A 22,481-nucleotide genomic window follows, 5' to 3' on the forward strand; every position below is an offset into this window, starting at 1 on the left:
ACAAAAGGTCACATACTGGATTATTCTCATTTATATGAAATATCAAAAACAGACGAATCCATAGAAACAGAAAGCATATTAGTGGTTGCCAGTGACTAAAGGAAGCTGGGGAATAGGGAATGACTGCTTAATGGTTGCAGGATCTCCTCTGAACATAATACAAATGCTTTTGAACTAACAGAGATAATGCTGACACAACCCTGTAAAAGTTCTAAATACCACCAAACTAAATAAACACTATAAAATAGTAGATGTTATGTTTCACTTCAATAAAATACAAGGACTCCCCCCAAAAAATATAGTTTAAGAACAGATGTTTCTTGTTTATAACACAAAATATTAAAGTTGTTCTCCCAGAGATTTCTTTATATACCTGATTGCCAACCTTCTCTTTAATCTATAAAACATATTTTATATCCATCAATTTCTTTCCTCCAGAATCCTCATTTCCACATGATTCAGTCACCTCTTATTCCATTATTACCCTCTTACCAAACCTTCATTTTGTCCTAAGAAACCCCTTTTTTATCGAGTCAGCTGCCAGTTAACTTGCTCCTTTTTCTGTTCCCCAGGTTTGACTTCAAAGCCATCATTAACTTCTTCTCTGATCCAATACCACGTTATGTCTACATTCCCACCTAAAGCTCTCTAATTCATATCTTCCTTGCTATTTTCACTAGCAATACCTAGCTTAATTCTGTCCCCATTGCTGTTAGTGCAGATTATTACAAAAGAAAACCCATCCCCCACCCATCTTGATAATTCCTAACTCTGCAATTCAATTTTCACATAATCCCTAGAATTCTTTCTAAAATAAAAAAGATGAACATGTTACTCTCCTGCTTAAAATCCTTCAATAGCTATAGAACTTTCAGGATAGATTTGTTTTGTTTTTGTTTGTTTTACAGTCCTGAGGAATCAATCCAGGGGTACTTTTATAACCACTGAGCTACATCCCCAGATTATTTTTATTTTGAGACAAGGTTTTGCTAATTTGCCCAGCAAAATCATGATCCTCCTGCCTCATCCACCTGAGTAGACAGGATTACAGCTACCAGGCCTGGATTTCAAGATATTTTTTTAAAAATGGACACAGGAAGCCCCCTTATATGCTGGGCACCATGGCCTCACTGCACTTATAATCCCTCACTCCCCAACTATCACTCTATAAATCAGATTAAAATACTTGCACATCCCCAAAGTCACTGTTTTCATTCTGCAATGTTTTTGTACCTGCTGTCCTCTTCTCCTAAAACCTTCCATTCCAAACCACCCCTCATCTTCTCTTCAAGACTCAACTCTGACATTGTGGTCTCCAACAAGTCTTTCCCTACTCTCCAATTTGAAATAAATGTCTTTCCATATTTCCATGCCAAACTGTATCTTTTTTTTTTTTTTTTTTTTTTTGGTGAGGGGGATCCAAACTATATAGTTAGTTCCTTTTAAGACTGTCCTTCCTTTCCATGACCCAACATTTACACAATATAATAAACAAATCACTTCCACATGCCTACTTTTTAATTGAAAACTACCTTTTGCCAACAATGCCAAGAAAGTAATAACTCTCTCTCATGGAAATCTTAGCTCCAACTGACTCCCCTTCTGTCAAACAACAGAAGAATGGCCATCCTGCTCCACTCTACACTGCCACAATATGTCCATCATCTATCATCACTTAACTAGTTCTTGAGATCTATATCATCAGTCAGTCTCTCCACATTCTCATCACCATCATTTACTATAGGCATGACACAGTTCCAAGTCCCTCCATGAGGTTAGCACTTCTCCCTTTTTTCACAACCTATCTATACCCTGCCATCAACTTTAGCATTTCTACAGATTCTGAATATGTGTGTGGTGGGGGAATGGGGGTGATACTGGGGATTGAACCCAGAGATACTCTACAATTAAGCTATACCCCAGCACTTTTTATAGTTTATTTTGAGTTGCCCAGACTAGCCTTGAACTTGTGATCCTCCTGCCTCATTCTCCTGTGTAGCTGGAATTAAAGATGTGTGCCACCCAAGCCCAACTTTCTACAGATTCTTAAACCAGAAGAGAATTGGTTTCAAAGGAAAAATAACAAGCTTTCTTTTCAATATATTAAATCTGAAACAACAGTACAATACCCAAATGGAGTTGTTCAAAAAATTGTACATGAAGAACTTGAACTCAAGAAAATAGTTAAGGAGATGCCAACAAACACAAAAGTGACTAATGAAACTAGGTGTGAGCTCAGGGGAAAGAAGAGACTAAATGCTTATTTTGACCTTCTACAATGTTATGCCTAACACTGGATGATTTGGTTTCTGTCACCTTGCTCCAGGCTACCAAGTGTTTCTGGGGAAAAAAAGTTATGGAATCTTTCAAAGTGAGCTCATTACAAGCTCATATTATTTCAATCTTGACTGAATACTATTTCTAAGCAATTCTTTTATTCTCTTATTGCTGATCTGTTAGTACAATGATTTCAAATCCATGAGTTTCAGGCTCCAAGGGAGCTATACAGTTAGTTACCACAATGGATACCAAGAGGCATACATTATTAAAAGACTATCTCCCACATATATTTATTAACATTTCTCAACTGTGCAGTCAATAAAATATAAAGTCATTTAAAAGACTACTAGCAGCTATTTACTAATATGCATTTTCTCAATTACCAAATACTAACTGTTTTAAAGTAGTTGTCTTCTTCAAAATATTAGGAACCACTGCCAAAGAGTGGTCCCCATAGCACTTAAACATCCTTTGCACACCATAAGCTAATAGTGTGAAACACCAATTATCCTCTGCCCATTCGCACTTCTGCTTTCACTTTCCCACAAAAATCAAACACATCCTTATATTGTTCCCTTATCCACCTCAATTCATCTCAATTTTTTCTTTCTTCTCTACTGCTACAAATAGTTGGTCACTTAGCAACTTTGAAGACTAATGACACATACATACACTCAATCTCACCTCTTACTTCACCTCACTATACCAACCATCAAACAAGTTTAGTCTCTTCAAGTTTCCTCCTTTCTTCCTAAAAACGTTATCAGATCTCCTTTATTCTGACAACCCTACTTGATTCTGCTGTATGTTGAGACTACTAGTCTATCTTTTTTTCTTTTTGCTGTCAAATGGAATCATGTGCCAGCTACCTGTTTTTGTAAATAAGATTAAAACAGTCATCTCGTTTCTTAGGCACTAAGGCTACTTTTCCACAGAAGTAAAGTTCAATATTTCAAGAGATTCGATGGCCTGGAAGCCTAAAATATTTCTGATTCCTTTAAAAAAAAAAAAGTTTGCTATTTCCTGGAGATTCAAGCATGATCTACATTCAATATCATCTAAGGACAGGAGAGTGACACTACAGGTTTTGAAGCAGCAGTAAAGTACCATGAGCAAAGGTGCATTTCAAGAGTAGTATACAGGGCAGATATATAAGAAGACTATTTAGAAAACTATCACAAGGGACTTGGCATTAGGCATAAAGGGAGAGAAATAAAGGGAAGGAACTTTTTAAAGGAATAGGCATTAAGACTTCAGCTTGTGACAGAAGAAACACCACCAAAAAGTTTAATCCTCAATGATGTGGCTCTTGGAATTTGCATTCTCTCCTACAAACTACTCTAGAGGCTTTCAGTTTTTCATATTTGCCTATCTTACTGGCTTGGGAGTTCCTAAAATCCTAATACTAAAACCATATTTTCTATGTAGCAGTCATTCCCCATGCTTGCTATGTGGCTAATACCTGGTTAAGCAAAACACTTAAGAAGTAGTAGTCCAAAAGAGTTGGCCAAATGCAAGCACAAGGCCAATGTCAAAAGTACATGGAGTACTCACCTGTGGTACCAAGCAGAGAGAGAAGAGTACTAAGATTTCAGGTCCAGAACTGGCTCTAGCCAAACAGGAAAAAGCAGCTATGAATGTGTTTATAGCAGAAGCAGAGTGTCTTTGGTACTCTGACATACTTTTTCTGATGTTCAAAGAGACCACCATTAAAGTAGACTCTGGTAAGAAAGTCTCATGAGAAACAAGACCAAAAGGTGAAGAATTAAGGAGCAGACCCTACTGGTCTATTGTCTAGGAAAAGTAGTCCTCCTTATTAAAGATGATTATTACTTTTCAAAATGGCCTATATAATACTAACCTTCAGTAACAGAGTTTTCACATCCCACAAGGTTGAGAAGGATATCATCATCTTTATCATCTACTTCACATCCCAGTAGCATCCAGCTTTCCACATTATCACTTTCTGAAATGATGCTCTCTTCTTCACTTGAACTGACCTCTATAATCATTACCTCTCGGAGTACAGTTGATCTCTCTTCAGGTTTAGGTTTCTCAAAATTCCTCTTGGATTTCTTATCAGCCAACTCATTAGAGTGAGAAGAAGCAGAACCACCTTGGGTCTTTTGTTGTGCTTGGACCCTAATATTCTTTCTTTTACATCTATAAATACTATCTTCATCAGATAAAGTGATGACCTCTGACCCATCTGATAGCTGGATGACCTCACTATCTGAAACAACAATTAAGTTCTTCTGATTTGGTTTACTACTTGATGATTCAGAACTCCCAAAGTTCTTTTCTTCATGTCCTTCCTCCCTAATGGCATTACCAAGATCTTGGGCATAATGAACTTGACTGTAGAGTTGAAATTCCACCTCACTATCAACACTCAGTTCACTAGATGACTCTTCACGATAAAGGTCATCTTCATATGCTTCTATAGTCTCGAAGCCACCAAACATCATGGAAAGTTGGTAACCTTAATGCTGTAAAAGAGAAAAGCCATACAAAGAAGGTATTTTAAAAGTTCAGACCTTGTGAGGTTAGCGCATATCAGTCTGTAGCACCAACTTCTACATGAAGACCATCACTTCTCTCCAATATATTAAAGCCCTTTTTCTTGTAAGACAGCTTTTTTCCACAAATTTCTAAATCATATTATGACCCCCTGTAATAATGCCCTCAAATGAAAATAATACTCTTAAAAGAGATTTACTAACAACCAGTTGTTATAGTTATTAATGGAAATGTCATAATTCATAGGTACACCAGAAAAGAAAAAAGGTTGAGACCCACTGCTTGACACTGAACACTTATTCTCCAAAATGTTAAAAATTGCAAAAAGATTTTAAATAGTACTAGGGGTGTAGCTCAGTGATAGACTTGCCTAGCACATCAGAGGCCCTGGGTTTAATCCCTAGTACCACAAAAGATAAATAGATTTTAAGTCTCTCTCATTATTCCATTCATTCTTCATCTCTTCCTTGGGCCCTAGATTCAATCCCTAGTACTACCAAAAAAAAAAAAAAAAAGTAAGTAAGTATCTCTCACTATTCCATTCATTCTTCTTCTCCTCCTTGGTTCTGGTTCTTTATTTTCTCTTTTCAGGTATACTTTCTCATACAGGAATATTACTTCAACTATGATTAAATCCATAATAGGAAGTCATTATCATATTTAGTGTTTAAGTATAGGTATTTATTCTGAACTTTTAAATTAATCTAAAGGGCTAGGGTTGTAGCTTAGTGGTAGAGTACCTGCCTAGCATGTTAGCATGTGTGAAGCCTGCATTCAATCCCCAGCACCACCAAAAAAAAAAAAAAAAAAAAAAAAAAAAAAAAAAAAAGATGGCCTTCTAATCCTTGGTCAAAAGAACATAGCTTAAAAATCTGATAAACCTACTTACTTCCATGCTAGTTATAAAAATGTATATGAAATGCAAACTTAGTAAAGACCTAAAGTTGAGGCAAAACTCCTAGCTTTGGGAATAAATGCACACAGAAAAAAACTTTACTTTCCTATTAGGCACATATTAAATCCTGCTCATCTTCCAACTCAGCTTTAACACCACTTCCCACCAGGCTAAATAAAGCCCTATATAGGTTTCCATAATGCTTTTCATTTCAAAATATTCATCACATTTTTAATTACTTATTCAATGTAAATGTCCCAGAAACAGATCAGAAACCCCAGGAGGGCAAGAACCTATGTACTTTATTTCAAACAAAGGATCACCAAAACCAATCGGAGAAACTGATATTTTGGGGGACATCTATAAATGTCTGTTGAATTAATGAATGAATAAATGAATCATACTATCAGACATTTGTTCTTCAGCCCTGATAAAGCTAGTATGTGCCTAGAATACAGAAATTATGGAGAGAATTTCTCAGTTGTCATCAATGTTCTAAAGACTTAAATTTATTACCATTAACCAAAAATGTACACAGCAGATGTTTAAACTGGGTAGTAATGGAATATTGATCAAACTGAGAGCTTTAGAAAAGTTAAGTTGTGTTTGCTTAAAAACCATGCCAGGAAGGAGGGCACACACCTGTAATCTTAGCTACTTGGGAGACTAAGGTACGAAAATCTTGAGTTTGAGGCCAGTCTGGGCAACTTAGGGAGACCACGTCTCAAAATGGGGGCTAGGGCTGGGGTTGCAGCTCAGCAACAGAGTGCTTTCCTAGCAAGTGTGAGGCACTGGGGTCGATCCTTAGCACCACATAAACATAAAAAATAAAATAGGGGCATTCTGCCCATCTACAACTACAAAATAAAATTTTTTAAAGGGCTGGGGATGTACCTCAATGTTAGAGTCCCCCTGGATTAAATCTCTATTATGGGGTGCGGTGAGGTGGCCTAGCCTACAACACATCAGGGATGCCCTAGAAAAACAGTTACAATGCCAATTTATTCTTTCTTCCATTTTCAGATACACAGATAAAATTAAGAGAGAATAATTATCTTCTTAGTTTCTCATTCTCTGCCCAAAATGTCAGGGTACCGTGATGGCAGTTTTGGTCACAAAAGCAGCTGACTCCAAAAACCAAATGAACAAGAGCCAAAAATGAACAAACTCTTTGTTTTCCAGAAATAAAGAAACCAACTTTTAATGTCTTTTTTCTTCTAAAAGTTACAATATATCTGTTCCCCTGTGCACTTTCAGGTTGCTATGCAGTTATTGTCATAAAAGTTGAATGTGACTGTCTGAATAATAATGCTCATAGCACTTATCAGTTTATATTGAAATGTTAGCCTCAGAGGAATTCAAATAAAAGATGAATCCTTTCCTTTTTATTTAATAGGTAAATTAATTCTAAAAGAAGGCAAAGGAATTATGCTTCCTTCAAAATCCTCACTGGATCCATCCTGAGGATCCAGTGTGGACTTAAGATAAAACATAATTCCAGTGCAGCACAGAAAAAATTAAAGAGCTAAATTACAGAGTTACAAATTTGTACTACTCTTGGAGCCATCCCAAAGGAAGGGGATTAAGAATAGAGCCATAGGCACACCTGTGAATGTATGCCAAAAATAAACTACAGAACCATAATAAAAACTGACTTCCTTGGGTCTAAGGATTTATCTCTTTCCCTGAAATGTAGAAAAATGAATTTAACAATTTAGCCCCTATGGCCTTTAAGAGGATTTTGTACCTTCTGTACTTGAAAATTGTGCTCTGGCATAACATGCTCTCTTCTATTTATGTAGTTTATGTATGCCAGGGTAAAGGTTTGCCTTAGGCTGTTTTGGTTTGTTACTATTTTAATTACATTTGAATGCATTTATTTTTAAAAAATATACTCAGAGATGAACATGAGATAAAATATATCTAGAGTATACATATATATATACATACACATATATATCCCTCCAGAGTATATCTCTCTCTACATATCTCTGGGTGTGTGTGTGTGTGTGTGTGTGTGTATACATATGTATATATATATATATATACATATATATATATATATATGTCCCTCGACTCAGAAAGTTTTCTCAGTTTTTTTTTGATCACTGCACATGATTCTCAAGTCTACTCAACTAGATAGCAAAAGGCTCTTATGATAGTCACAAACTTTTAAATCTGGAGGGGACATTTTGGATCATTTCACACAACCCCCTCAATTTACATATAGAAAACTGACGTCCAAAGAGATAAGAAATAAGGAGGCCCACCCAAGGTCTGGCAGCTGGCTAAGAATACAGCTAGAGGGCTGGGGTTGTAGCTCAGTGGTACAGTGCTTGCCTAGCATGTGTGAGGCACTGGGTTCGATCCCCAGCACCACATATAAATAAATAAAATAAAGGTACTGTGTCCATCTACAACTAAAAATACTCCTTTAAAAAAAGAATACAGCTAGAACTGATGACTCACATTTTTCTGACTCAATCAAGCACTAATATTTGAAAATAAAAATTTCAAAATAATTTCAAATGAAGATTGCTATATGTGCATTGGCTCTAACACCTAAATTTATCTCATGCATATCTACTTTACTTCCCACTGGAGTATGCAAACTTTCAGAGGCATTTTCATTAAGAAAAAGCATACATTTAAATTTTACCACCCAAGAACCTCAAAGATTTTATCAACACTATTACTAAAAAGGAGGCTTCTATATAAGAACCTAAAACATCACAGAAATGTGAATTAAACTTATCTGAAGAATTAAAATGATGTATCAAGTATAAATTTTGACAGCTCTTGTTGTCGAGAGGGAGTAGTATTCATTCACTGGATTTTTTTTAAAACAACACAACTTAAGTTTATTTAAGCTTTCAGAATTTACTTATACAATCTTTAAAGCCAATGCTTCTGCTCTAACAGTCTACCTACTGGTCATTCCAGACATTCTGCTCTTTTTTCCATCCAAAGCATTTTTAGTTAAGATGTTCCTTCTTAAAGTCAGAAGCATTCATCTCAGGCAGATTTAAACAAAATCCACAATTTGCTTGCTTGATTTTTGCAGGGCTGGGGATTGAACCCAGAGCCTTAAGCATGCTAGGCAAGCTCTCTACCACTGAACTACATCCCCAGTTCCACAGCTTGATATTTAAATCCAGTTTCCACTGGAAAAATGATTTCTACATAATTTATCTAAACTTAAAATTTTTGTCTTACTCTTTAGTGCTGTCCTGACAATAAAAATGGGTTAAAATTCCCGTCCATTTTTCAAATATGACACTTTGAATCAAATATGACTTAAGGATCTATATGTGTGAAAGAATGATCACAAAAAAAGAGAAAGAACACAGTATCGAGATGAGAAAATTATGCTCAATTTATTGAGATAAATCCCAGCTGTTCCTGGAATACATAAAGGCTTTTTACAAGAACTAAACCCTATCTGGAAACATTTCCATCACCTTTCTCTCAACTCTTCTCCTTGTGCCAAGTCTCTTACCCCTGGGCGCTGTCCAATAATCTCCGTTCCCTCCTACAATCCGCACTTCCAAATCTTTTTCAGTTCATTCCCCACCCTCAGATTCTCCTGAAAACAGCAATAATACTAAACTGTCCCTAAAGCACAACACTGCCTTAAATATACACTGTTCACTAAGAAGTCTTTGTATGCAACAGCCTAAGTATTCAAAACAAAGTCAAGAGCTTTTGAAGGAACCTGAATTATCAAATAAACGCTCTGATTTTATACTTGGGAGAAACCGGTCCAAAGAAATGTATTCAATGAGCTATAAAGGTCCTAAGATTTCCCAATTCAACCCTTTAATCTGAAATAATCGTAAATTCAGCCTAAAGAAGAGATTTGTAGAGTCACCAGCTAGTCAGTGATGGAGACATGGCTAGAACCCAGGCCTACTAACGCCCAGCCAGTTTTCCAAATGCACCAGCAGCAATTCCCTAAAGTTTAAAGCAACGATTGGCTAACAAGATGTGGGGGATAAGAAGAATCTTAGGGAATATAACGCAAGTCTCCTTGTTTTACATGAGGGAAAGGTTACAGCTCCCGATATTTTTCTGGTCCCACAGCGGCAGCTTCTGACAGTAGAGGCTGGAGTCAGACCAGGACCATCGGTCCTCAAAGGCCGAACTCGGCCTCGGTGCAGCAGGACCTCGGCGTTTGACTGACCGGCTTCCCTAGAACAGGGGAACCTTGTGGGGCGTCAGGTGAACTAGGCAGAAAAGCCAGCCCTTTGCAGACTATCAACCCCCAGTCCTTCTTGAACCACGGCCTCGGGCCGTGGAAGGGCAGGGAGTTGCAGGCAACCAAGCCTGTCAGCCGAGCCGCGCGGGGCAGCACGCGGCTGAGGAGCCATAGGTTGCGCCCTGCCACAAGTGAAGAGGGACCCGGGTGCGGTGGCCAACGAAGGAGCACGCGCTAGTTCCACAGCCCAGCGGGCGAGGCGGAGGGCGGGCAAGGGTCCCCCTGTCGCGGAAGACGTGGGGTCCGTCACACACATACTCACTGCCGCGGCTGCGACCAGGAAGCACCAACCAGGAACCAAAACGCGTAGAGGAACGGGGAGGGGCGAGGACAAATGAGGTAAGGAAGCCGCGTCCGCGCGGACCCGGGAGGAGGGAAGACACTTCCGGAAAACACAGCTCTCAGCAGTCGTTCTTCCGTCCCCGCCCACCACCTGGACCCTTTGTGCGCATGCGTAGCAACTGTTAACCCTTTCTCTTCCTCGCTGGTAATCTTTTTGGTTCACTTAATTTGCTTTACTCCTTCCCCTTAACGCCTTCTTTTGAAAATAACTAGATCCATCTATTATGGAGTGCATTTTGTTTAAATGACTTGCACGAGAGAGTTGCTACTTACAGAGCAAAAGCAGGGGGAGCTCCCGCCCACTGTGCCTGCGAGAAAACTACCACTCCCATAATGCCTCTGGGAGGGTTTCAGGACAGGCTCCACCTCCTTCACGCCGGAGGGACCCCCCCCCCCCCAACCTCCCTGCGCCACGTGGCGAGGAGCTGACCCAAAGCCTGGTAGCAGCTAGGCTACCTCGGGCAATTTGGGCAGGCCGAGGACCCCGGGAACCTCAGCTAGGTAAAAGGCTCTGGAGAATGCCTGGCTTCTAGTTACTTCGCGTATTCGCATGACTGGTTACCTCTCCCTGGTAGGTTGCAGTTGAACATAGTTCACACTGGGGGGCTTCCGCGTTTTAATGAAATACCATGCAACAAATTTAACCCATTGTGAACCTTGAAGAGCTGAAAAAGATTGGAGTTAATGCTGGTCTTTTGACCTCTGGTCTTTTAAGCCTCTGGAGACTACAAGATTGTGCTGGGCGCGTTTAACTTTGGTCTGCTTATCACACCCCTTTAAACATTTAATCATAGTAAACCCATCTGTGCATATTTATAAACAACACTTCACCAATTCCTTGGCCCCTAGCAACAGTCCTCCAAGATAAGCTTGACTTTTATTCTTTTTGCCAACATCTGTTGAACATCTGTTAAGAGCCAACCTCTGCTAGAAAGTAAGGATAAGTGGTAAAATTTTTTAAAATCTCTGGTCTCATAGAGCCAAGAGTTTAGCTGGAGAAACAGAATATAGATAGTTTGGTTATAATCTTAAGAGTTTAACAGGGAAAATAATTAGAAATTTTATTAACGTTTTGGTAAATGCTAGAAGGAAAAGAAAATATTGTAAACAGGCAAAAGTCGAAAACCCATTTTGCAAATAAGCAAACAGGCATAGAAATGGGATCACAGATTTCTGTATTGTTTGTGTTTAGGTAATACGTAAAATAAATGCCATCTTTATAAATTTTTTAATCTTTGTCAGGTGCCAGGCTTACTTACTCCTTTTAAAACATGATATTCAATTTCTTTTTCTTTTTTTTTTTCTTTTTTCTTTTCTTTTTTCTTTTTTTATTTTTTTGGTACCAGGGAATGAATCCAAGGGCACTTAACCATTGAGTCACATCCCCAGCTTTTTTATTTTTTGAGACAGGTCGCACTAGGTTGGTTACAACCTCGTTAAGTTGCTGAGGCTGGCTTTGAATCTGTGATCCTTTGCCTTAGCCTCCCAAGCGACTGGGATTACAGGCGTGCATCTCCACACCCAGCAGATATATAATTTCTTTAAAATATTAACAACCTTTTGAGGTTGATTTCTTTTTTTCTTTTTTTTTCTTTTTCCCTTTTTTTCTTTTTTTAGCTCTCATTTCACAGAAGGAAAAAAAAAAAGGAAACAGACTGAGGTTAAATAACTTACAACCACAAGTTTAGGAGATACATCCAATTACTATACTCCATCCTTTCACTAATCCTCATGCGTTCAACAAAGACATACTGCTGTCCTACCTCAAAGCCTTCTTAGGTTGTCTCAAAACATAGTCTTTTGGATGGCATAAGTGGCACTTCATGAGATGACATCTGCCTACCTGTTCACTGTCCTACTGAATCCTGAGCAGTTGTCAGGATACTGATCTCCCATATCCATGCCTTTACAGACAATGTTCCCACAGCCAGCAAAGTCCTTCTCCACGTCCTAAGGTAGCCCTACTCACCCAACTCAACTGAAGTCCTGGGTCTTAAGTGAATCCTTCCATTTCAACCAGACAAAACAGGCATTTCTTCCCCATGATTCCCCATACTTCAGACAAACCTCCATCATGGTAATTAAAGTTGGGTCCTAGCTAAACTGTGGAACTCCTTAAAGTCAGAAGTTCTAATTTTGTTTTTGTATGTTTAGTAGCTGACACAGTGCCTAGCAGACAGCAGCATATTCTAAAAGTACATAGGCTTTAAGAAACTAAGAACCAGAATTGGATCCACCACTGTCATGGGTATGTGAATACCACTGTCAGTTCAGTGGGAAAACTATGTCATAAACCCAAATAACTAGAAGGCAGTGTGGTGCTCCATGATATTAAGATGGCCATAAAAAAGAAGAAAAAAAAAAAAACTGCAGGAGTCCAAGGATACAGAGATTTCTGACTGAAGGACAGTGGTATATATTCACATACGTCATGTCTTTATATAGTGAACTCTCATTTACAAAATTCTTTAAAAATTATGAGATCCAATCTTTTATTGCAGAGAAACTGAAGTCAAGAAGGGAAAGACTGACTTGCCAGTAGTAACCTAAGAAAGGCAGAGTTGTGTCTTTAATCCTGGTCTAGTTAATCTGAGTCTCTCACCAACTACCTACACACACACACACACACACACACACACACACACACGCGCGCGGCATTTCTCTTTCCACTTCAAGCTGTCTCTGGTCTCCACTTCTTCAAATCATGAGCAGCATGCACTCTTACAGAATATATTCTAAAGAGACTATTTGAGGAAGGAAGCACCTGTTTTCCCCCAGGGCAGTAGCAGCTCTACATCATACATCAACAATAGAGAGCTGAACTGGGACAATGGACCAGGACAAAGCCAAAACCTGCTGAAGAGAATAGACAAGATGGGAGATACAAGTAGTAGGATGTAGGGAGTAGGAGGGGGGCATATCACCACTCATCCTTATCCTTCCCAGTGCAAAGAGAAAAATTACTTTTTTTCTTTTGTCCAGCTTCTTAATAGGTCCTAGAACTAATCCTTAAGAGTTGCCCTTCAATTATTATTTATTTACTGAGAACCTACTATGGAACAGGCCCTTGCTAGCCACCTCAGATACGTTGTCTCTCACCTAGTCTCAAAATGACTCTGTAAGAGAAGTATTACCTTGTTTCTTCAGTGTGGAAATTGAGAGTTAGAGAGGACAAGTAACTTGTTCTGTTCACTACAGGGAAGATCGAATCCAAAACTTATGCTCTTCTCTGGTTTCTGAGGCAGATTTCAGACCCCTTGATGGAGACTGTAATGTCCTGATCCTGTATCTCCACCTAGCACCTTGCCTAAAGCCAAGCACATAGGGTAGTCACAATGAACTCTTCTGGAATAAGTAAATTTAGTATGGAATGGTTGGTAACTGAAGGTCTGGGTGCAATGTGAACAGTATTGTAAGACAGCAGAGAAGAGTATATTTCGCTGCTCAGAGGAAATGGAGAAGCCTTTCTATAAGACAACTGACTTGCCCTGGACAATAAATAGTAAATCAGAAAAAAGACCAATAAGCCAGCAGTCCAACAACAAAGAACACTAACTGGCATTTCACAAAACAAGACATTCAAAAGGCAATTGAACTATGATAAGAAGGCTCAACATTACCAATAATCAGAAAGTAGAAAATTATCTCATACACGGTGAATGGAAATACAAATTGCAGCAATGTTTTAGGAAAGCTATTTGATACTACCAAAATTATAAGTTGGTCGTGTTCTTATATGTATGTTTGTGATTTATCACAAAAGACTGTATAGAAAAATGGAAAATAAGTATTCATCAGTCGGGGACAAAATAAACAAGGATAAATACTATTTTTAAAAAAATGCTTCTTTTAAAAAATGAGATGCATCTGCACTGGGTAGATGATGAAATACCCTCTAAGACACACAGTTAAATGAAGAAAAGGCAAATTGCAGAGCATTAGTAAAATGAGCATTATGTACTCTTTTTGTTAGATTTTAAAGATTACTTGTGTGTACCTGAATATAGATGTGAGTGTATATAAATGCATAAAGAAAGTACTAAAGGGATACTAATGGATGACAATGATTATTTTAAAACTTTTTAGAAGAGTAGGAGTGGAGAAGGATGAAGGACTTTCAGTGAAAAAGAAAAAAAAAAAAAAGACCTGATTCATTGAGATTCATGCATCACTTCTGTGGTATTCCTACCAAAAGTGCATAATCTGTATAACAACAAAAAGATGATCAGACAAACACAAATTAAAAGACATTCTACAAAATATCCAATTTACTTCTTCAAAAGTGTCAGTGTCATGAAGCAAAAAGAAAGATTGAGGCACTCTACCTCATTAAAGCAGATTGAAGAGACTTGATACATAATAAACCCAAGGCAATGATCTAGGATTTTCTCTTGCCATAAAAGTTACTGGAAGAGTCTCTCTGCTTCCTGGTTGTCGTGAACTGAACAGCTCTCCTCTGCCATGCCCTTCCACCATGATGTTCTGCCTCCCCTCAAACCCAGAGTTTCGGAGTTGGCTGACCACTGACTGAACTTCTGAAACCACCTATCTTTGATCTCCTGAACTTAAAAACTACACAGTGCTCTCTTTTGCACACTCAAAGACACTCAAATGAATCTACCCAATATAGGAAGATTTCATCTCCAGTCTTGAGTTTTGGGATACCATTCAAAATGAAGAATAGAGAACCGTGACATCTCTGAATATCTGTGATTCACAGATTTCGTCCTTTTATGTTGCCTATAATAATGTCACTTCAGGTGATGAGCCAGAGGTAAAATAAAAAATGTCAAGATAGTGTGATGGTGAGTCCAGGTGACAGTCTGGAAATAAGGATATCTAGGGTGTGGGGAGATCAAAATCAAGCATTTAGACAAACTGGAAAATAAGAAATCTGCCACAGATAAAGAAAGGTGTACCTTTCAAAGAATCAGATGCCTGCAACAGTATCCCTATGTATGCCCATGAGAATGCATGGTATAGAAAGACAGCAGCACAGTCTGTTATTCTGTAGTAATTTGAAGAACATTCTAGATTAAAAGCCCAGGAATTTTAATAAAGTCTGTGTGTTTTAAAAAATCATTGAAACAGCAATATTAAAGTCTAGATTAGATTACTAAGTACTATAACAATATTATTTTCCCAATTTCTGTATTTATATTTTGGTTTTATTAAGAGAATGTTTTTGCTTTTTCGATGTCATTATTGTTTTTATTTTTCTTTCTTTTTTTGAATGCACACTGAAGTACCTGGAGTAAAGGAACATCATCATGTCTGAAACTGTCAAATGATTTAGAAAAAGACTGCCATGATTGAAAGAGGAAAGGGAGAGAGACAGAGAAGAGCGTGGTGAAGAGTTAACATTTTGATAATCTGGGTTAAAGGTATACCAGAATTCCTTGTACTAATTTTGTGTTACTTCTCTAAGTCTGAAATTTTGTCAAAATGTAAAATTAAAAGGAAAAATAAAGAGAATGGTTGCGAGTTTGCCAGATAGAAAAAATAGAAGGTCTGATGGCAGTAGAACAAGAGCAGCAAAGGAAAGTGACAAGAGCAAGAGTCCTGTGTTTTGAGAAACAACTGTTGGCTCTGAGTGTCCAGACAGCATGGTGTGGAGAGGAGAGTAGGAATGACCAGCAACATGATCCAAGATGAACACATTTCCTTACTACCTAATTTTGGAAATTAAGCATTTATGCCTTCCTTATACCCAGCCTCAAGCCCTGCAAAAATAATTTGAATTCTTCTAGTGACTCAGTTTTTCCATTGACAATTTCATCTGGGTACTCTATAAAACAATAGGAAACCCTACATCGTGGCTGGAAGGGACAGCTAGTCCAACTCCCTCAATTTGCAAAAGGATTAAGACCCAAAACAAAGAAGGAGATTGCAAACTCCTATTTAGAGCTAATGTTAAAACTGCCTCTAGTTCACCATCCATCATTCTTTTTGCTGTACCAAAATCTGAAGGATAAGACAGAAATAGAAGGCTAGCAAGTGGAATGACTGAATGTTACCCTTTAAAGTTTGAGTGTTTTTATTTGCCCAAAATACAGACTTAGTGTTTGTATGATTTTAAAAGTAAATACAGGCACCAATGTGATTACAGAAACAGTTATCACTTAAAGCCAATACATTGCAACTGGTAAGGGATATTCAATTTAGGCTCCTAGGTCTGAAGAAGCAATCAAGGTGATTCTCAGGAATTCTCAATGACATTGGTACCCATCTGGATTTGCTGAAAAGTTTAACGTCCTTTTTTATTATTCATGATTTTGCAGTTCTTCAAATTGCAAGGTGATGGAGAGAGCACGCAATTTCAAGCAGACTATGAAATCATTCTTGAAAATTTGGACATTCATATAGATGGCTTTTAATTTTTCTTGGAGACTGCCTTTCCTTATAAAATCATGAAATGTAAAAAAAAAAAACCTTATACACTATAAATTAAACTATATAAATGATAATATTCTCATTACAATAAAATTCTAGGGATAAGAAACCAGTACTTCAAGGACCCATTCCCACTTGTTATTATTCCTAGTTGGAATTGTATTGCTGGAAACTTAGATCTAAGTGACTATAAATGAACATTGACTAGGAAAACTATTAACATTCTAATGTATGTAAAAATCATTAGGGCTGGGATGTAGCTCAGTAGTACAGCACATTTGCTTAGCATGCATGAGGGGGAAAAAAGAAAAGGAAAAAAAAAAAAAAAGGAAGAACTATCAGATTCCATACAAGAAACCTTGAAGCATGTCATCAGAAATGTCTTGTGAAGCTGCACACTGCAAAAAGCATGCCTTTATTTTAAATGTCCATGTGCCCTGGCTCTATAGATTCCAGTACATAAAGAAAGATGCAGACGCCAGGTGTATTGGTGCATGCCTGAAATCCCAGGGGCTCAGGAGGCTGAGGCAGGAGGATCACAAGTTCAAGGCCAGCCTCAGCAACTTAGTGAGGCCCTTAGCAACTTGGTGAGATCTATCTCAAAATAAAAAAAGAAAAAGAAAAATGCAGGCTCAGAGACAGCCCTTACTTAGGTCTCATTCTGTATGGGACAGTTTTCTTCAGCTGCCTATCCTGAGCCTCAGAATCATGCCTACAATTTTTTGTCCCAAAATGTTTTTGTGACAATACTAGCATAACTTATTTTACTCAGGATTTTAGATTGACAACAGAAAAAAGATAATTCAGAATAATGAAATTTGTACTACCAAATGAGCCATATACAGCTTATTGTGGTCAACTTGAGCATAATTTTATGGAATAAACTATAGACTTTGCACTTTATGTTTCAACCATTGATATCTATTACTGCTTACTAACTTGAAGAAACCATTAGCAATGTAGCACATAAAAAAGATTGTCTTTATTCTGAGATAGTCCATATCTTCTTCCTCTGTCTCCATTCTGAATCGAAACTCTTCAATAACCGATAACAGTCTACATTTGGGAGGGATACAATCCCACCCATCCTTGGGGGATACATTCCAAGACCCCCAAAGAATGCTTGAAACAACAGATAGTACCAAACTCTATATATATACTGTTTTTAATTTGTAAATTAGGCTTAGTAGGAGAATAACAATAACTAATAATAAAAGAACAATTATAACCATATGCTATAAGTTATTTAAAACTTATGAATTTTTATTTCCATAATTTCCCATTTAATGTTTTCAGACTGGTTGATTGTGCTATAACTAAAACTGCAACAAATGGCAGATAAAGGAGCACTACTGTAGTTCTTTGATCAAACTTATTAATTGCAGAAGATTCTGTCTGGCTATCTGCAGTGCCTCATAGTTCCCACTTCCTATTCTGTCTTCAATAACTGTCATACATGACTCTATCTACCTTTGTTCTTTCTTTGCTACTGGATTGATCTGTTAAAATCCTGGAACTACCATACTTTTTCTTCAGAATGTTCAATGTCTTTCAAGAATGACTTCCTTCTTTCTGTGTTGTGTTGTTACTCTCAGAACTTATGTTCTCTATGCCTATTCTCAGCTGTGAGGGAAGAGTGAGAGAGATTTCATCTATCTTGATTTTTTGGCACAGACGGGGCGTCTATCTACCTGAATGAATATTACCCAGTGAAAGCTCAAGGCTTGCTTAGAGTACACTAATACTCATTCTGGTTATACAGTATTAGGGTTTCCATTTCCTCTCTTCAAAGCCCATCTGAGCAAACCTTGACCAGATTAGAACAGGATAGAATTGTGTGAAGTGGGTCCAGGAAAGCAGTACGTAGGCATCACTAGCAGTTGTACTGGGCATTGAAAGGCAAATGCTTGAATCTGTGAGAACAGGAAAAAGGTCACAGTGAGCACTACAATGGCGTGACAATCAACAGAAAATGAGAACTATAGGATACATAGACATATAGAGATATTGTTAACATAATTCTGGAGACTGAGAAGTACCATAATCTAGAGTTGGCAAGTTGACGACCCAGAAAAACCAATGGTGTGAATATTTCTTGTCCAAAAGCCACCTCAAGACCCAAGAAGAACTAATGTTTCGCTTTGCATCCAAAGACCGGAATAGATGAATGTCCCATCTCAAGCTATCAGTAAGAGGAATTCCTTCTTTGCAGAATGCTCAGCATTTTTGTTCTACTCAGGCTTTCACCTGATTGGACGAGGGCCACTACATCAGGAAATGTAATCTGGTTTACTTAGCCTACCAATTTGAATGTTTATCTCATTCCAAAACACCCTTGCAGCCATACCTAGAACAATGTTTGACCAAATATCTGGGCATCCCATAGCATGATTATTGACATATAAAATTAACCATTGCAGTGGGGTGTTGAAGAACTAATATTGTAAAACTACTTCTTCCTTCAGCTCTGTCAGTTTGCTTCACTAATTTTGGGGCTTTATTGTTTAATGCATATGTGTTGATAATTGCTGTATCTTCTGACCTTCTTAACGATATATAAAGTTCTTTCTTATCTCTTTTAACAATTTTATTTTTATTTTTATTTTTTGGTGGTGCTGGGGATTGAACCCAGGGCCTTGTGCATGCGAGGCAAGCATTCTACAAACTGAGCTATATCCTCAGCCCTCTTTTAACAATTTTTTTACTTGAAAATTGATTTTGTCTGATATTAGTACAGCTCTCTTTTGGTTACTCTTTGCAAAGAATATATTTTTTCATCCTTTCACTTTCAACTTATTTGTGTCTATGAATAAAAAATGAATCTCTTGTGAGCAGCATATATTTGTATCATGTATTTTTTCACCATTCTGCCAGTCTTCCCTTTAATTGGTGCATTATTTAAAGTGATTGCTGATAATATGGGACATTTTCTGCCATTTTGCTGTTTATTTTCTGTATGAATGATATATTTCTTGTTTCTCAGTTCCTCCAAAACTGACCCCTTTTGTTTGTTTCTATTGTCTATATATACAAATACACATTTTTTAGTTGTAAGTGGACATGATACATTTATTTTGTTTTTATGTGGTACTGAGAATCCAACCCAGGGTCTCATGCATGCTAGGCAAGGGCTCTACCACTGAGCCACAATCCCAGCCCCTCTAGTGTACTATTTTAATTCCCTCTTCATTTCCTTTTCTGTATACAATTTAGTTATTTTATTAGTGATTACTACAGGTATCATAGTTAACATGATAAATTTATACCAATCTAGTTTGAATTGATACCAACTTAATGTCCATAGTATATCTTAATTCTGCTTCTATCCATCTCTGTTCTCCTACCCTTATTTATGTTGTGTTTGTCACAAATGACATCTTCTTGTTTTGTTTTAGTTTTGCAGTACTAAGGATTAAACCTAGTCTCACTCTACCATTAAGCTACATTGCATTTCTTTTTATTTTTTTGTTTTAAGTCAGAGTCTCACTAGGTTGCCCAGGCTGGCCTTGAACTTACAATCCTGCCTCAGCATTCCAAGTCACTGGGATTACAGGCATGCACCACCATGCCCAGTGACAAATTACATCTTTACATGTTGCATGCCCATTAACATAGATTTATAACTACTGGATTATGAAATTGTCTAAGTCATATGTAAAACAAAAAGAGGAGCTATAAATCAAAAATAAATTGATATGAGCTTTTATATTTACTTACATAGTTACCTTTGCCAGACATATTTATTTCTTTTTTTTGGTTGTGAGTTACCATCTGGTGTCATTTCATATCAACCAAAAGAATTTCCTTCCATGTTTCTTCAGGGACGGTTCTACTAGGAACAAATTCTCTTAGCTTTAATTTTTCTATGAATGTCTTAATTTTACCTTTGTTTTTTGAAGAATAGTTTTGCTGGGTCTAGGGTTCTTGGTAATGGTTTGTTTTTTTTTTAAATTAGCACTTTATATTGTCTTACTTTAAGTATATCATCCTCTTTAGGCTTCCTTGGCTTCCAATGGCTTTTTATCACACCAAGAATCCTTTATGTGATCCTCTTGTTGCTTCTCTCTGCTTCCAAGATTCTTTTGTTTTTTGACAAAGAGCTATATTATAAACTGCCTTAGTGTGGATCTCTGAATTTATCTTGCTAAGTTCCTTGGATATGCAAGTTCATGTCTTTCAAAGGTTTAAGCCATTATTTATACAAATATTCTTTCTGTCCCTCTTTCTCATCTCCTTCTGAGACACTGGTAATGTACAGATTGATTGATATGCTTGGTGATATCCCTTTTCACTTTTGTCCTAATGACTCTGTCCCTTCTCTCTCTCTCTCTCTCTCTCTCTCTCTCTCTCTCTCTCTCTCTTTCTTTCTTTCTTTCTTTCTTTCTTTCTTTCTTTTTTCTCCTCAGACTGGATAATTTCAATCAACCAATCTTCAATTTCACTGGTTCTTTCTTCTGCCTGCTAAAATCTGCTCTTGGACCCCCCTTTACTGAGTTTTTTAATTTCAACTTCATATTTTTAGTTTGGTTTCTTTTTATAATTTCTATCTATCGATAGTCCCTACTTGTGCCTGCATTGTTCCCTGATTGTCTTTAGTACATTGTGATGATTTTCTTTAGATTTTTGAGCATTTTAAGAAGTTAACATCTTCATCTCATGTTATGTGTTTGTGCTCTCCCAATGTGTATGTTGAAGTACCTAAACCCAGTACCTCAAAATGTGATTTTATTAGGAAATAGGGTTTTGGGAAATGTCATTGATTCCTAAGGATAGTCCATAATCCAACATGACTAGTGTCCTTATAAGGAGAGGAAATTTGGACAAAGAGACACATACACAGAGAAAACACCTTGTAAAGATGAAGGCAGAGATTGGGATGATGCGTCTATGCCACAGGTTGACAGCAGCCACCAGAAGTTAGGTGAAAGGCATGGAAGAAATTTCAGATTTTCTCTTATAGCCCTCAAAAGGAACCAATCATACTGGCACTTTGATATGTACATTATAGTGACAGAAAATATTTGGAAGGGTACTTTATCTAGGAAGTCAGTTGAAATAGAGAGAAAGGGTGGTAAGAGATTGGACTTCCACAATTTAGTTAATACAATTTTAATTGCTAGACCTTGTTAGAAATGTGTTATAACTCTTTTAAAAAGCAAGTATTCTTTAATTTAAATTTAAAAACATCCCTCTTTATGCAGAGCAAAAAAAGTCTTAACTGATCCATTGCTACTATTTTTGTGCTCTGGAGCCTCACAATGCATGTTAAGATGTCAGAAAACTTGGATATGAATCCTGGACTCTTTATCTTCTTTACCTGTCTGAATCCACTCTTCTCTACTTTGCTACAATAAACTGGAAAGACTGATCTCTTTGGTCTGCCTCAGAAACTTCCTTGTCTTCTGGGTTTTGATTGGGGTTAGACATTAGAAGGCATGAGCTGGATTTCAGAGAGAACTAGGGGACTTAGTTCACTGGCTCCCTCTCTGCTGGGTCTCCATGAGTTGGTTGTGTTCTACAACCACAGCTTGTTGAATAGGTTCTCCATATAGCCACTCCTTCCCTTTTGGTATTAAGTGGACACCATCCCTGTTGTATTCTCTAAACCCTCTCTATTCCTTTGTTCCTTTACGAAACTTTCCTCAATTACTCCTTTAAAAAGTGCCATCTGTAATAAAAATAATAATAATTTTAAAAAGTGCCATCTCTTTCCTTCTAAGACTCTAATTCAAATGTCTACATCTCTCTGGAGTGGAGTCAGCCTTTAGCAGTCCAGTAAGACTCCAGTGTGAG

The 22,481-nt window shown here is 37.5% G+C and overlaps 1 protein-coding gene and 1 long non-coding RNA gene across 3 annotated transcripts in view; one reads left to right on the forward strand and one right to left on the reverse strand.

Moving 5' to 3' along the window:
- Zcchc7 (zinc finger CCHC-type containing 7) overlaps nt 1-10,322 on the reverse strand; it is a 230,164-nt gene extending 219,842 nt beyond the window's left edge. Inside the window, exons 1-2 of one of the 2 annotated variants that reach the window (XM_047525625.1) lie at nt 10,216-10,322; nt 4,142-4,769 (exon numbers count right to left, since the gene is read on the reverse strand). In XM_047525625.1, the coding sequence (XP_047381581.1) occupies nt 4,142-4,748 (607 nt within the window). In that variant the 5' untranslated portion in view covers nt 4,749-4,769; nt 10,216-10,322. Of the gene's footprint in view, nt 1-4,141; nt 4,770-10,211 lie in introns of both variants that reach the window. The other variant, XM_047525626.1, reaches the window with a different exon arrangement.
- A 398-nt stretch (nt 10,323-10,720) lies between these two features.
- LOC124965040 (uncharacterized) lies at nt 10,721-17,602 on the forward strand. The gene is made up of 3 exons (XR_007105058.1): nt 10,721-10,866; nt 15,542-15,679; nt 16,577-17,602. It is a non-coding gene; the product is annotated as an uncharacterized LOC124965040 (long non-coding RNA).
- Nucleotides 17,603-22,481: the final 4,879 nt, after the last annotated feature.

This window comes from Sciurus carolinensis, chromosome 14 (assembly GCF_902686445.1).
Source record: "Sciurus carolinensis chromosome 14, mSciCar1.2, whole genome shotgun sequence".
NCBI lineage: Eukaryota > Metazoa > Chordata > Mammalia > Rodentia > Sciuridae > Sciurus > Sciurus carolinensis.